The sequence below is a fragment of the Crocodylus siamensis genome, chromosome 2 (assembly GCF_052110815.1).
Source record: "Crocodylus siamensis isolate JL-2025a chromosome 2, ASM5211081v1, whole genome shotgun sequence".
Classification (NCBI taxonomy): Eukaryota; Metazoa; Chordata; order Crocodylia; family Crocodylidae; genus Crocodylus; species Crocodylus siamensis.
Window position 1 is genome coordinate 176,841,645 of NC_143396.1, and position 12,501 is coordinate 176,854,145.

At 45.9% G+C, this 12,501-nt stretch overlaps 1 protein-coding gene across 1 annotated transcript in view; it reads left to right on the top strand.

Annotated features, from left to right (window-relative positions):
• The window catches only part of CRACR2B (calcium release activated channel regulator 2B), a 70,699-nt gene that overhangs the window by 25,893 nt on the left and 32,305 nt on the right, over positions 1–12,501 (top strand). Inside the window, exons 2-4 of the mRNA XM_090032424.1 lie at positions 1,648–1,882; positions 3,402–3,513; positions 8,397–8,568. Of these exons, the coding sequence (XP_089888550.1) occupies positions 1,691–1,882; positions 3,402–3,513; positions 8,397–8,568 (476 nt within the window). The 5' untranslated portion in view covers positions 1,648–1,690. The remainder of the gene's footprint in view (positions 1–1,647; positions 1,883–3,401; positions 3,514–8,396; positions 8,569–12,501) is intronic.

A 12,501-nucleotide genomic window follows, 5' to 3' on the forward strand; every position in this document is an offset into this window, starting at 1 on the left:
CTCTGTCCTATGTGCTCTACCTATCTAGTTCTTTCAGCCTGCAGAGTGGTGAGAGGAGTAAGGAGGGAGAGGCAGGGACAGAATCTATAATTTTGAAAAGATGGGGTGCATATGGGTGGTGCGTTGTCGCATACAACACAATACATATTTTTCTTGTTAAAAATAAACTAGAAGCTTTACTAATACACTAAGGGCTGTATTTATTACTTTTAAGATTTGAAGTAAAAACAAATATAACATCACTGGAGTGAGTTACAGTTTGCAGGGAAAACTAAGGTGGCTAGCTCCAGAAAACCTGTTGCAGACCCAGGAACTGAACTGAGGTCCACGTGATCCAACCAAAGACTTTAAACAGTATTCATAACACAGCTGACTCTTGGAGGACTCTGGCTCTAATAGGCTAGGGACAGACGTTACACACAAACTGGTTTAAATGATCAGAGGCTGGTTTAAACCTGTAATGGAACAGATGTTCAGTGCACATAAATAAGTTTGAAAATGGCTGAAACAGGTTGAGATAAACTGGTTTGACCTAAATCAGTTACATCTGATACTACATTCAACCAGATTTATGCAATGTCTGTCCCAGGCCCCTTGCTCGTTTAAGATAAACCAGATACCCCCAGCATGCTCTCTGCTGGATGGGGCTCTCTGCTCCACAGCAGGGCTCCCCCTCCCCTCTGCTCCCTGCCTGCAGCTCACCACAGACTGCAGGCATCTACCTGGCTTCTGCTCCCCCGCAGAAGCAGGGATTCTGCCATCCCCTCTGCCTTACACAGATGCACAGCATTAGCTAGCAGACCACATGCTGACTATGGTCTCAGACAGGACAAAGGCAGAATCAACAGGTAGCTGGTAATGTCCCTCTGCTTTCTTAATGGGGTGATAAACACTGAATTAGGGGTGATAAACACTGTGTTATCAATTCCCTGCTGGGCTGATCAGGAGTGGAGGACCCCTCCCTAATCAGAGTGTCCTGCCAGGGCCTGGCCATTTTCCCCCCCTCAGCTCAGCACTGTGGAAGAGACAGGAGGCCCCCACCCCCTGCTTCTTGCCTGAGCCACTGCAGGCATGTGCCTGCATTTTTTTCAGTCCACAGGGGATGTATGTATGTATGTATTGTTACAAACTTGTTCAGCCTAGCCAGGTTAGACTAACCTGCAAAGATTGGATCAATTCAGGCTCAGGCTTTTTGAATGCCTGTCCCTAGCCATAAAGGCTTTACCCCTTCCTGGCCATTCCTCAATCCTATGGTGACTGCATATTGCTACATCTTTTCATCCGCAATTAACTCTCTCCAGTGCAAAGCACTGTAGGACTGGGCAGAAAGAGAGAAAAATGGAGCATGTCCTTGATGGGGCCTTCACAGTTGAAGCCTAAAAAGAGTAAAGGGCGCCATAGGCTTAGGGAGACTGCCTTACAGAAGGCTGTGCGGTACATACAAGGCGCACGTGTCACTAAGGCTGCTTCTCTTCCTCTTCTGTTTGCCCCCAGTGACATCTATGGCTATCATGCTTCCCACTTGGAGGAGGAGGTGCAGAATGGAGTATGACTCTCCTTATTTTAAATGTATGTGTGGAAATGGAGGAGCACACAGTTTTGGGTTTTTTGTTTTTAATTTAGTTGTTTCTGTTTCTTCCATTCCAGCTATTCAACCTGTCCCAGCCCCAGCTGGGAGAGTTTAGGGAAGATGGCAAGCCAGAGGGGATATGCCCACTGGGAGGGAGAAGAAGAGGAGGATGGGATGGCTGTCGATGCCTCCCCTTCCCATCCCTTGAGTGAAGCAGAAGATGTTCAGGTGGAGATGCTGGAGAAAGCTAGGGAGCTTTTCCAGCTGTGTGATAAGGAGGGGAAAGGCTTCATCACCAAGCTGGACATGCAGGTAAGAGGAACAGCCATTCCCATAAAGGAAGCTGTAAAAATGATGGGATATGGGGCTGGGGTAGGAGGGGTACATCTCCATTTCACACTGCAGGATGCCCTCTGTGTTGCCCTGAATAGCTCCCTGTCACCTACAGGTCTATCAGAGACTGTTCCAGCCAGCCACTCACCCCTTGGAAAGGAGAGAATTTAAGCTTTGCCTTTGTCAGTTTTTCTGAAAATATGTTTCTACCTTACTCCACTGCATTTTCTCCAAAACAAGAAATATGACTTGATTTTTTTTTGTTGTCCTTTTGACTGTGCCAGCAACTTCTGTAGATGGTCTGTAAGGGTTTCCTTAAAATCTAACTCAAGGACTCAACTGGTGATTTTGCTCTGAAAAGGTGCTGCTTTCTAAGGGATTCTTTGTAATCACCTTTGGGATTTTTGGGGAGGGGTTGTTTTTGGGGGGAAATTGGACTTTTTGGAGGGTTTTTTGGTGGGGGGAAGAAGGCAGTTTGTTTTTTCCAGCTTTATTACTTAAGATGCAACTCTTATGGCTGCATCTGTAGGTTCATATTTGACAGTCTAATTATGTCCCAGCTCTTTCTGCTTACCATTAATTACAGGTGTAGATTATGCTCAGTAAACAGGAATTGACTCACCTGTTTGGTCATGGGTTGTGCATAATTTTCTGGGCTTTTGTTAACAGACTTTGTTAAGCATTACTAAGAGCTAACAGCCGTGATAAGGTCTCAGTTGCTGTATGTAGGTCCTTGGAGCCCTGATCTCAGTTGAGGCTCCTTTGTGCTTTGCAGTGTATGGGAATGTCCCTGCCTGGAAGTGTTGCTTTTTTTTCTTTCACCCTTTGTATTATTTTATATTTTTATCATTGTTCCTGTCTTATGGATGGAGAACCAAGGCACTGAGATACAGTGCCTTGTTTATACTGATACAGGAGGTCTGTGGCAGAGCTGGGAAACCAACCCAAATTTTTTTAGGTGTCATCACACTAGGCCATGTTTCCTCACTGGTGGGAGTAACAGGGGAAGGGGACTGGCCCCATAGTACCATATCGTTCTATCCCAAGAAGCATGTACAAGTGTCCACAAAGAGTTGCTGATGCTCTTGGAAGCCAAGTCCAAACTTCCTCAGTCAGGAAGGATAAGCAGGGAGACTGACTTTGGGGTGGGGGGGAATTGAGGAGACAGGTTTTATGGTGGGGAGGAGGCAGAAGAACAGCTGATCCTGAAGGAGTCCTCCTCAGAACAAAATAACCTGGAAAAAAGAGAATGCCCTCTGTACACTCCTGCCTGTTCATCAAACTTGCCGCTCTCAGGCACCCGTAACACTGTCACCCAGAGGCAGCACCTAAAATAGGTTTTTTTGCCATACTGTCCAGACAGTTTGTTGTAACATCACCTTAAACTGGGATGATCACTCTGGGCCTGACCCAACACAACTGAGGTCATTAGGAGTTATGGGAAAAGATTTGGATTAGATGGATCTGGGTCTTTGGTTTGTCCCTTCTGTCTCCACAGCGGCTCCAGAATGAACTCCCTTTGACCCATGAACAGCTGGAAGCAGTTTTTGAAAGCCTAGAGCAAAACAATAATGGGTATCTGACACCTGTTGAATTCAGCATGGGATTAGGTAAGAGCAGTGCATAGACACGGGTAATGCACATCTGTGCAAATGCAAATTGGTACTGTATATGGAGAGGTGAAAGACAGTTTGTTGGTGCTGTTACACTGTTACCTCCTGCTTAGACGAATCCTTCACCTCTCTCCTCCATCTTAATTTAATATTGTTCTCAGTGGTATGCGTAACACAGTTCTTAAATGGTTCCCATCCCTCCCAAGCATTCTTGTTATTCACGTCCTGTAGAACATTTTTTTTTTATCAGTTCCTTCAGTACTTCCCTGTACCTAACATCCATATCTCTGAACTTTGCTTATCAGAGACGGAAGGAGTGTGTATCTGGTGATGTGCCATACATGGATTTCCCTTCCATCTTTCCAACAGCAGGAAATTTGAGGTCAGCCAGATGCAGCAGGACCCTTGTTTTATGAGGGAATAAAAGTCCATCTTAGAAATGGGCTCCATCCAGTTGATTGATGTGATTCGGCATTTCAGCTGTCCAAATATGCTGATGGAAGTGTAGCTCACTTGATAACACAGAACTATGGTTGCAGGCTTGTTTTCCTACTAGCTACTGTATACCTTTATTAGCTGCTAGGAGAATGCTGGTGCTGTAAAGAGGATCCCATCGCAGCCCTGGCAGAACAAGCTGCAACCAATAAAGAAAAACAATGACCTACCTCTAAACTGGGCACTTCTTTCTCTTAGCTGTTCATAAAGCCTCTGTAAATACATCTCCAGTCAGCTTTGATGCTTTTTTAAAAGGCATCTTGGTACCCATGAGCTCGCATTGCTTGAATCGGAGAGTTTGATTTCAGGTGCCTCAAAGTCATTTCTGAAAAAAAAATAACATTGGTCCAGATTTAATATATTTACCCTCTGCACAAACAAACAGCCATCGATCTAAGAGCTTCTAAAGGGACTTTGATTTTTTCCCCCCCAGAAAGTGGAAACTAGAATTGGGCCCCCTGGGTTTTTTGGTGTTTCTAGGTGGTTACCCCAAGTGGAGTCCCTCCCCTCCTTCATGAGTAGGAGAGAAGCTCTGAAGTTTTTTCTCAGAGGGGCTTTGGAAAGCAGCACAGCTGGCTTCATTGTTCAGAACCCAAGGTATTGGCTCAGTGAATGCCTGTGTTGGGTACTCAGTGGATGGGAGCAGGTCGTTTGTCCAGTTAGTGGTTCCTACTCATGCAGCTAGTCTTTTAGAGCACTGCTTTGTTCATTCCCTGACCCTGAGCACAAATGGCCCACGTGGGATGGTGCCAGCTCCCTGAGCTCTGGGCAAGGACAAATGCTCTGTAAGAGCAAGGACATGCCAGAGGCCAGCTGTACTCCTCCATATTTCCCTTCCCAAGAACATGAAGCCTGCCCATTAAAGCTATGTTGGGCTCTTTGTTGCAGGTGGGACATCTAGTACCTCGGGAATGCCTGTTCTGTGTTTTGTTCATGAGGTCCTGGGACAGGAGGCTCTTAGATGCCACCATCACTTCAAGTGGCTGTCATGGTGCTCCCATGTGCAGTACTGACTTTTTGAAGGGAAAAGGCAAGACCTTTATTGCCCCCTTGTAACAGGGGCAAATCCCCAGAGCAATTGCCATGTGTGGGAAGTCCTGGGCCAGCTCCATGAATCATAGTTCTGGTGCAGGCAAGCACAGTGGCTTTCCTTACCAGTGGAGCTCACCTACACTTGAACCTAAGTGTGAGCCCCCATGTGCAAATCATAGAAAATGAGGTTTGAAAGGGACCTCAGGAGTCGTCTAGTTCAACCCCCTGCTCAAAACGGGACCAGGCCCAACTATATCATCCTAGCCAAGGCTTTGTCTAGCCAGGTCTTTAATCTCCAAGGTTGGAGATTCCACCCCTTCTCTACGAAACCCATCCCAGTGTTTCACCACCCTCTTACTGAGATGTTTTCCTAATATCCAACCTAAACTTCCCTTTCTGCAACTTGAGACCATTGATCCTTGTTCTCTCTTCTGCCACCACTGAAAACAGTCCAGCTCCATCCTCTTTGGAACCACCCTTGGGGGTATTTGAAGGCTGCTATTAAATCCCCCCTCAGACTTCTTTTCTCCAGATTACAGACAAATCTCAAGTACTGGCCTCTCTATGAGCTTCCCAATCATGCTGCACTGTAACTGGGGTAAATCCGTGGGTTAGACAAGGCCTTTAGTTCTTGTGTCTGCTTTTCTCTTGATCTCACTTCATTTAAACCCACCTTTTGTGCAAAGACAACTGTACTGAGTTAGGGCTCTCTTACTCCAGGCTTATATGGAGGTGGGGAGGGTGCCTGTTGATACCAATAGTTTTGGACCTGTGTAAAATGAGTTACCCAGTAGTCTGTCAGGCTCTCTGTGTCTGTCAGAGGAATTCCCTTTCTAAGGACTTTAAGAGAGATTAGAGCAACTTTGGACCTTCAGAAGAGCCTCTTGTATTGGAGGTTCTGGCAGTCCTTGCTGAACTGGGCCTGGCCTTATTAAAATCCACAGAAATACACATGCTTAAAGGTATGCAAGATAAAGGTATCACTTGGATGTTCCATTGTTTCCTTTATTAGTGCTTAAGATTTTAGCTCTTTGAAGTAATGACTGTCATTAGTAATAGTACTCAGAGCCATGTAGCTGAGGCCCAGCAAATGCTGGGGGATGAGCTGTGCCAGGTGCTCTGCTCTCCCACATTATACCTGGTTTATGAGCAGGGATCCTGGTTTTCTCTGATTTAAAAAAAAAAATCCAAAATTTTCTGATTTTTTAAAAAACAAACAAACCCCAAATACCACATTCTCCATAATTAAAACAAAACGCTACTAATATATATATAGTGTGTGTATATGCATATAAGTATAATCATGGAAAAATGTGGATTTTGAGGGGTTTTTAAATCAGAAAATTTTGGAATTTTTTTTTATCAGAGAAAATCAGGAACCCTGCTTATGAGTCAGCCAAGTCATATTTCATATTGGGCTTGAACCCACAGGCTGGGGCTGAGCCTGTAGGTTCACAGCAGGCACTCAAATTACAGGAATGCAAGCTCTCGCTACCATGAGTGTGCACTGTAGTGTGACTAGCCTGTTTTAAACATTTCCTGTGTCCAAGAATGACAGCCAGCTCTGTATTTATGAGCTTTCATCAGTCCAAAAAATGGAGACAGATGTACTCTTAATCTCTATGAACATGCCTGGAAACCGCTGATCAAGGCTGTTCAAAGAGGATATGGGATAAGGAAATGATGGGACCTCATTCACAATAAACAAAACTCGGTGTCCTGTTAATAAGGCCTCATGCAAATAGTAGCCCACAATGCTGTCTCTCTAAAGATGTAGCAGAGGCCCCTGGCCTGAACATGCAGTTTAGAACTAGGACTGGTGGCTTTGAGATTCCAGCCCTGGTATTGACTTGAGGCATTGATGGCTTAAGTGACTTCCCTACTGTCAGCAGCCAGTTGCAGGGCTGGGATTAGACCTTGAAAGTTCCTGGTTCCTTGCTCCGTGCGTTGGAAGGATGATGTGCCCTCCTCATACTTGTCATCTTGAAGTGAAGGCCAGGCACCTGTTTAAGAGATGCTCCAGCAGTCGTAGAAGTTATTGGCTTGCTGCTGAGGTTACACAGCAGAATTCTATTGCCTCTGGGTTCTGCAGAAAGTTAGAATCACTAGATGTTCATAAAGATACCTTCTCACTTGAAGCCTTTGTCTTTTGTGATGGAGAAAATCAGTTGGTTTATTCCCTCAAAAAGAAATCTATCCCCTCTCTCTCCCTCTTCCTCCTAGCTTGCAATAGCTGCTACCTGCCTAGCATAAAACCACACCCCTTAGGTCATAGCTCAGGCTTAAAGCCATTTTTGCAGGGATGGAGCAACTCTGTTCAGAGACTTTCTTTGGAAGGCATTGTAGTGGCTCATATAAGACACAGTCCTTGTCTTGCAGCACCTACCATCAAAATAGAATCATGTGGCTGGAAGGGACCTCATGGACCTTTCAGTCTAACCCGTTACCCAAGAGGCAGGATGCACTATTTCTAAGCCATCACAGACAAGGACCCACCCAGCCTCTGCTTGAAAACCTCCAATGAAGGAGATACCACAGCTCTTCTGGACAACTTGTTCCATTGCCAAACTGAGATTAGAGTCAGGAAGTTTTTCTCAAGATTGGATCTAAATCTGCTTTGCTGTTTAAGCCTATTGCTACATGCCCTGCCCTTCGTGGCAACAAAGATGGAGAAGCATTTTATGGTAGTCTTTGCAAGATTTGAAAACTGTCATGTCCCTTCTTTTGTTGCCTTTTCCCTAAACTAAGCATACTTAGTTTCTTCAGCCTTTCCTTCTTGCTTTTCAACCCCTTTTATCATCTTTGCCTCTGGGTCCTCTCCAGTTTCTCTGTACATGTAGATAATGGGTTGGAAAGAGAAAAAATTATGACCTAATTTTGCCTATGGGGCCTGGAAACATATGTTGATTGCTTTTGTAGGTTCACAAGAGTTTGTGGCAGAGTTGGGAACTGAACCCACAATTCCCATCCACTGCCTCAGCCACATACAGGCGTGGCCCTCCCTTCTAGTTATACAGAAATGGACTGGTAATGTGAATGAGCATCCTCTGAAAATCCCAAGATACTGTGCCTGCTGCTGGTATCCACCATCTTGTTGGATAACAACGTTGTTTGGTGATATGAACAGTACAAGAGCCCAGTGTTACAGATTAGAAGCCAGTTTCCTGCTTCCTTTTAATGGTACTGTACAAGGACTGTTGCTTTCCATCAGCAAGCACATTTAACAGTACACAGGCAGCATTAGATTTGTTCTCAAGTAACAGCTGGTTCAGGTTGCCACCCAAGCAGAACTGGGAAAGCTGATTTTTTTTTTTTTTTTTATGCCTTCTTTCCCCCATCCCTCCGTCCAACAGGGAAGTTAATAGGGATCGATCTGTTCCAAGGATCTGGGAGTACAGATCACTCAAGACATGAGGAGACCTTTGAGTCAGGCTGGTCAGATGACCTGGATCAGACAGAGGATGAAGAAGAGAAACGATTTTGTTCAATTTTGGAGCAACTTGGAGCAACCCAGGTTTTGGAGGAGTAAGTGAGAGAACCGTCCCTGATTTTTGCCTTGTGTATGGTTGTATTCTTATGATAGGAATATATCATGTCAGCAGAAACACAAAGAAATTGGTCAAGTACTGCTGGTTATTTTCAGGGGTGTGGCTTTAGAAGTGTTGCACAGGCATTTCCTCATCCAGTCTTTTGTGCCAAATTCATGAGCTACTATGGAAATGTGATGCAGAAAGTGGGTGATATTTTTTTTATTGGACCAACTGCATGATTATTGAGATAGTAAGACAAGCTTTTTAATGTAATACACTCTTCTTCAGGTTGCAGTCACAGTAGTTTAGCTGACTGGTTTTATAGTTGCAGGGTTGGAAGGGACCTGAGCAGAACATCAAGTCCGACCTCCTGCCATGGCAGGAAAGAGTACTGGGGGCAAACCACCCCCGGGAGGTGTTCATCTAACCTCCTCTTAAAGACCCCCAGGGTAGGAGCCAGCACCACTTCTCTTGGAAGCTGGTTCCAGATCCTAGCCGCCCTGACTGTGAAGTAGCGCCTCCTGATATCTAGCCTGAATCTACCCTCTGCTGGCTTGTGACCGCTATTCCTGGTTGCTCCTGGTAGTGCTCGGGGGAACAGGGACTCCCCCAATGCCGGCTGATCCCCCCGACTAGTTTGTAACAGGCCACTAGATTCCCCCTCAGCCTTCACTTGTGGAGGCTGAACAGGTTCAGGTCCCGTAGCCTCTCCTCACAGGGTCTGCCCTGCTGCATCCTGATCATGCGAGTGGCCCTCCTCTGGACCCTCTCCATGCTGTCCACATCCCTCCTGAAGTGCGGCACCCAGAACTGGACTTAGTACTCCAGCTGCGGCCTGACCAGTGCCGCATAGAGGGGGAGGATCACCTCTTTGGACCTGCTCGAGATGCATCTGTGGATGCATGACAAGGTACGGTTGGCCTTCCTGACTGCCTCTCCACACTGCCGGCCCATGTTCATCTTGGCATCAATGATGACTCCGAGATCCTTTTCTGCCTCTGCACTGACGAGAAGGGAGTTCCCCAGCCTGCAGGTATGGTGCTGGTTGGTCCTCCCCAGGTGCAGCACCTTGCACTTGTCAGTGCTGAAACCCATCCTGTTATCATCCACCCACCCCTGTAACCGGTCTAGGTCCGATTGTAGCCTATTCCTCCCTTCTAGCATGCCCACATCCCCCCACATCTTAGTGTCATCAGCAAATTTGAACAGGGTGCTTTGTACCCCCTTGTCCAAGTCACTGATGAAGATGTTGAACAGTGTTGGCCCGAGGACCGAGCCCTGCGGGACCCTGCTGCACACATCCCTCCAGGTCGAAAATGACCCATCCACCACCACTCTCTGGGTGCGGCCCTCCAGCCAGTTGGCAACCCATTTGACTGTATAGGTGTGAACACCACAGTCCCCCAGTTTCTTAATGAGAACGGGGTGAGAGACAGTGTCGAAGGCCCTCCAAAAGTCCAGGAAGACTACGTCCACTGCTACCCCTGCATCTAAGGATTTGGTGACCTGGTCGTAGAAGGCCACCAGGTTGGTCTGACAGGACCTGCCGCTAATGAACCCGTGTTGGTTGCCCCTAAGCATAATCTCCTCCCTTGTGGACATGTGCCAGGATAATTTTCTCAAAAATCTTACCCAGGATCAAGGTAAGACTAACTGGCCCATAGTTTCCTGGGTCCTCCTTCCTCCCCTTTTTGAAGATGGGAACCACATTGGCCCTCTTCCAGTCCTCTAGCACCACACCAGAGCACCATGAGCGCTCGTAAAGCCATGCCAGGAGTCCTGCAATGACCTCAGCTAATTCCCTCAGCAGTCCGGGGTGGAGATCTTCCAGACCAGCTGAGTTAAATATGTCCAGTCCCTCCAGGAGTTCCCTGACTAGATCCTCACTGACCCATGGCCTAGGTGCGCCTCCCCTGGGGCCTGAGGGGGTCCTGGTGGGGGGGCTGTTTTAGTCCCTGCTCAGGAAAATAGAGGCAAAGAAGTTGTTAAATAGGTTTGCTTTGTCGTCTGGTACGACTACCAAATTTCTTAGCGTGTCTTGCAGGGGCCCCACGTCATCATCTGTTCTTAATAGAATACTTTTCCCAGGGAGTTTCCTAAGCTATAGATTTTTATTTATCCATTTTGACATACAGCTGTTGTCAAAGTGCTTAAGAGATAGTGACCAGCCAATGGGGATTTACAGTGAGAACACTGTGGTAAGCTCTTGCCTTGTAGAAAGAAGTATCATTGTTTATTCAGGAGAGCTTATGTTTCAAGGTTTTTCTCAAAATGATCTGTGCATGCTGCATTTCCTGGGACTGATTTTCCTCTTAAAGGACGAGGAGATAAACGGACCTTACTGGGATTTAGTTCTGTGCACCAGGGATGCTAGATAATTCAGATCCAAATGATACCTTTGTAGCCACTCTTCAAATGTAGAGATATTTATTTGTGTACAGAAAATTCTCTGAACTATGTGGCTGCAGATTCCTTAGTTTGGTGACTTATTCCATGATTGTCCCTTGAATATGAACAGGGGAGGGTTGCATTGGGATTCTAGGATCCTGTTGTACAGGAGCAGGATTTAGTAGTCACACATGCAGCCACCTGTTACTTCTATGAACTGATACCTCATGAACTGTGACACTTAGAAAACTGCTGTGTCTCAGTCGGAAGCTGTCGTGCTCAACTTCTTACCACTGCTTTTCCTATCCCTGTTGGCTCAGGAGAGGATGCATCTTGAAATGGTCACTGGATCTCACAACAAAATTTACTGTGAAATACCTTTTAAATTAAACCCGACAGAGCTAACTACCCTGCGTAAAGAACTGTAACTTCTCCATTATGCTAAGGTGACGTGATCTTCCACGATTGTCCAAAGACGTTAGAAAGACTCCTCGTAAAGGCTGTCTCTGTGGACAACCTATTTTTCTGATTTTGAGAAGAGTCTTTTAAAGAAATAATATTTCAAAAAGAGATTAAATGGCATAAAATGCTGCACTGGATAAAACCTATACCTTTTATATTCTTTTTTTTTTTATTCCTTTTAATCCTTAACTGAAAGCTTATGTGTCAGGGCTAGAATTATATGCCTGCTTAAGAACCACTTAATGACTTGGAAGTGGGCTGAAGGGGACCGGATTAGAAGCAATGGCCTCAAGTTTCAGAAGAGGAACTGTAGGTTGGAAATTAAGAAGAACTTTGATTATGAGGGTATTTAAGCACTGGAACAGGCTACCTAGAGAATTTGTGGGATCTCTATCCTGGGAAATTTTCAAGAACAGGTTAGACCAGCAGTGCTCAAGCTCTCTGGCTTTCAGGTGGAAGTGAATGGTTCATAGTCAGTCTCCAAGCTTGATCCAGTCAAGGGTTTGTGTGCTAGATTCAGCTGTAGAGCAGCTACATATCCCAATCCATCCCTGCATGCTGGATCTGTCTACAGAGTGGCCCTGCACACCAGTGTTGTCTGGCATGTGGGGCTCCCTATGGGTCCAGAACTCCAAGAGCTGCAGCAGATTGCTGCCACTGCTTCCCCACTGGCTCATTTTCAGACCCATGTGGCCCAGATGACATGGCTCCATGGATCAGATCCAGCCCCTGGGTTGTAGACTGAGCTCATCTGGGTTTTGCAGACACTTGGCTGGGACAGACAGACTAGTTGGGGATAATCATGCCTTGAGCAGGAGGCTGGACACTCTGACCTTATGAGGTCCCTTCCAGGCCTGGTTTCCTATGATGTACTCTAAATAGAATTTATTATATTATTCTTCTCCTGACACCTGTGCTTCTTTCTTACCCTGCCATCACCTATATGCTGGTCGGGGAGAATTCCAAGGTGCTTTTTTTTTTTCCACTGTAAGAGAATTTTGACACTGAGTCTATTATACTCTGAACTAATGTTTGACTTCCAACCAAATTATACTTGAACGGTGGCAGTCCAATAGCA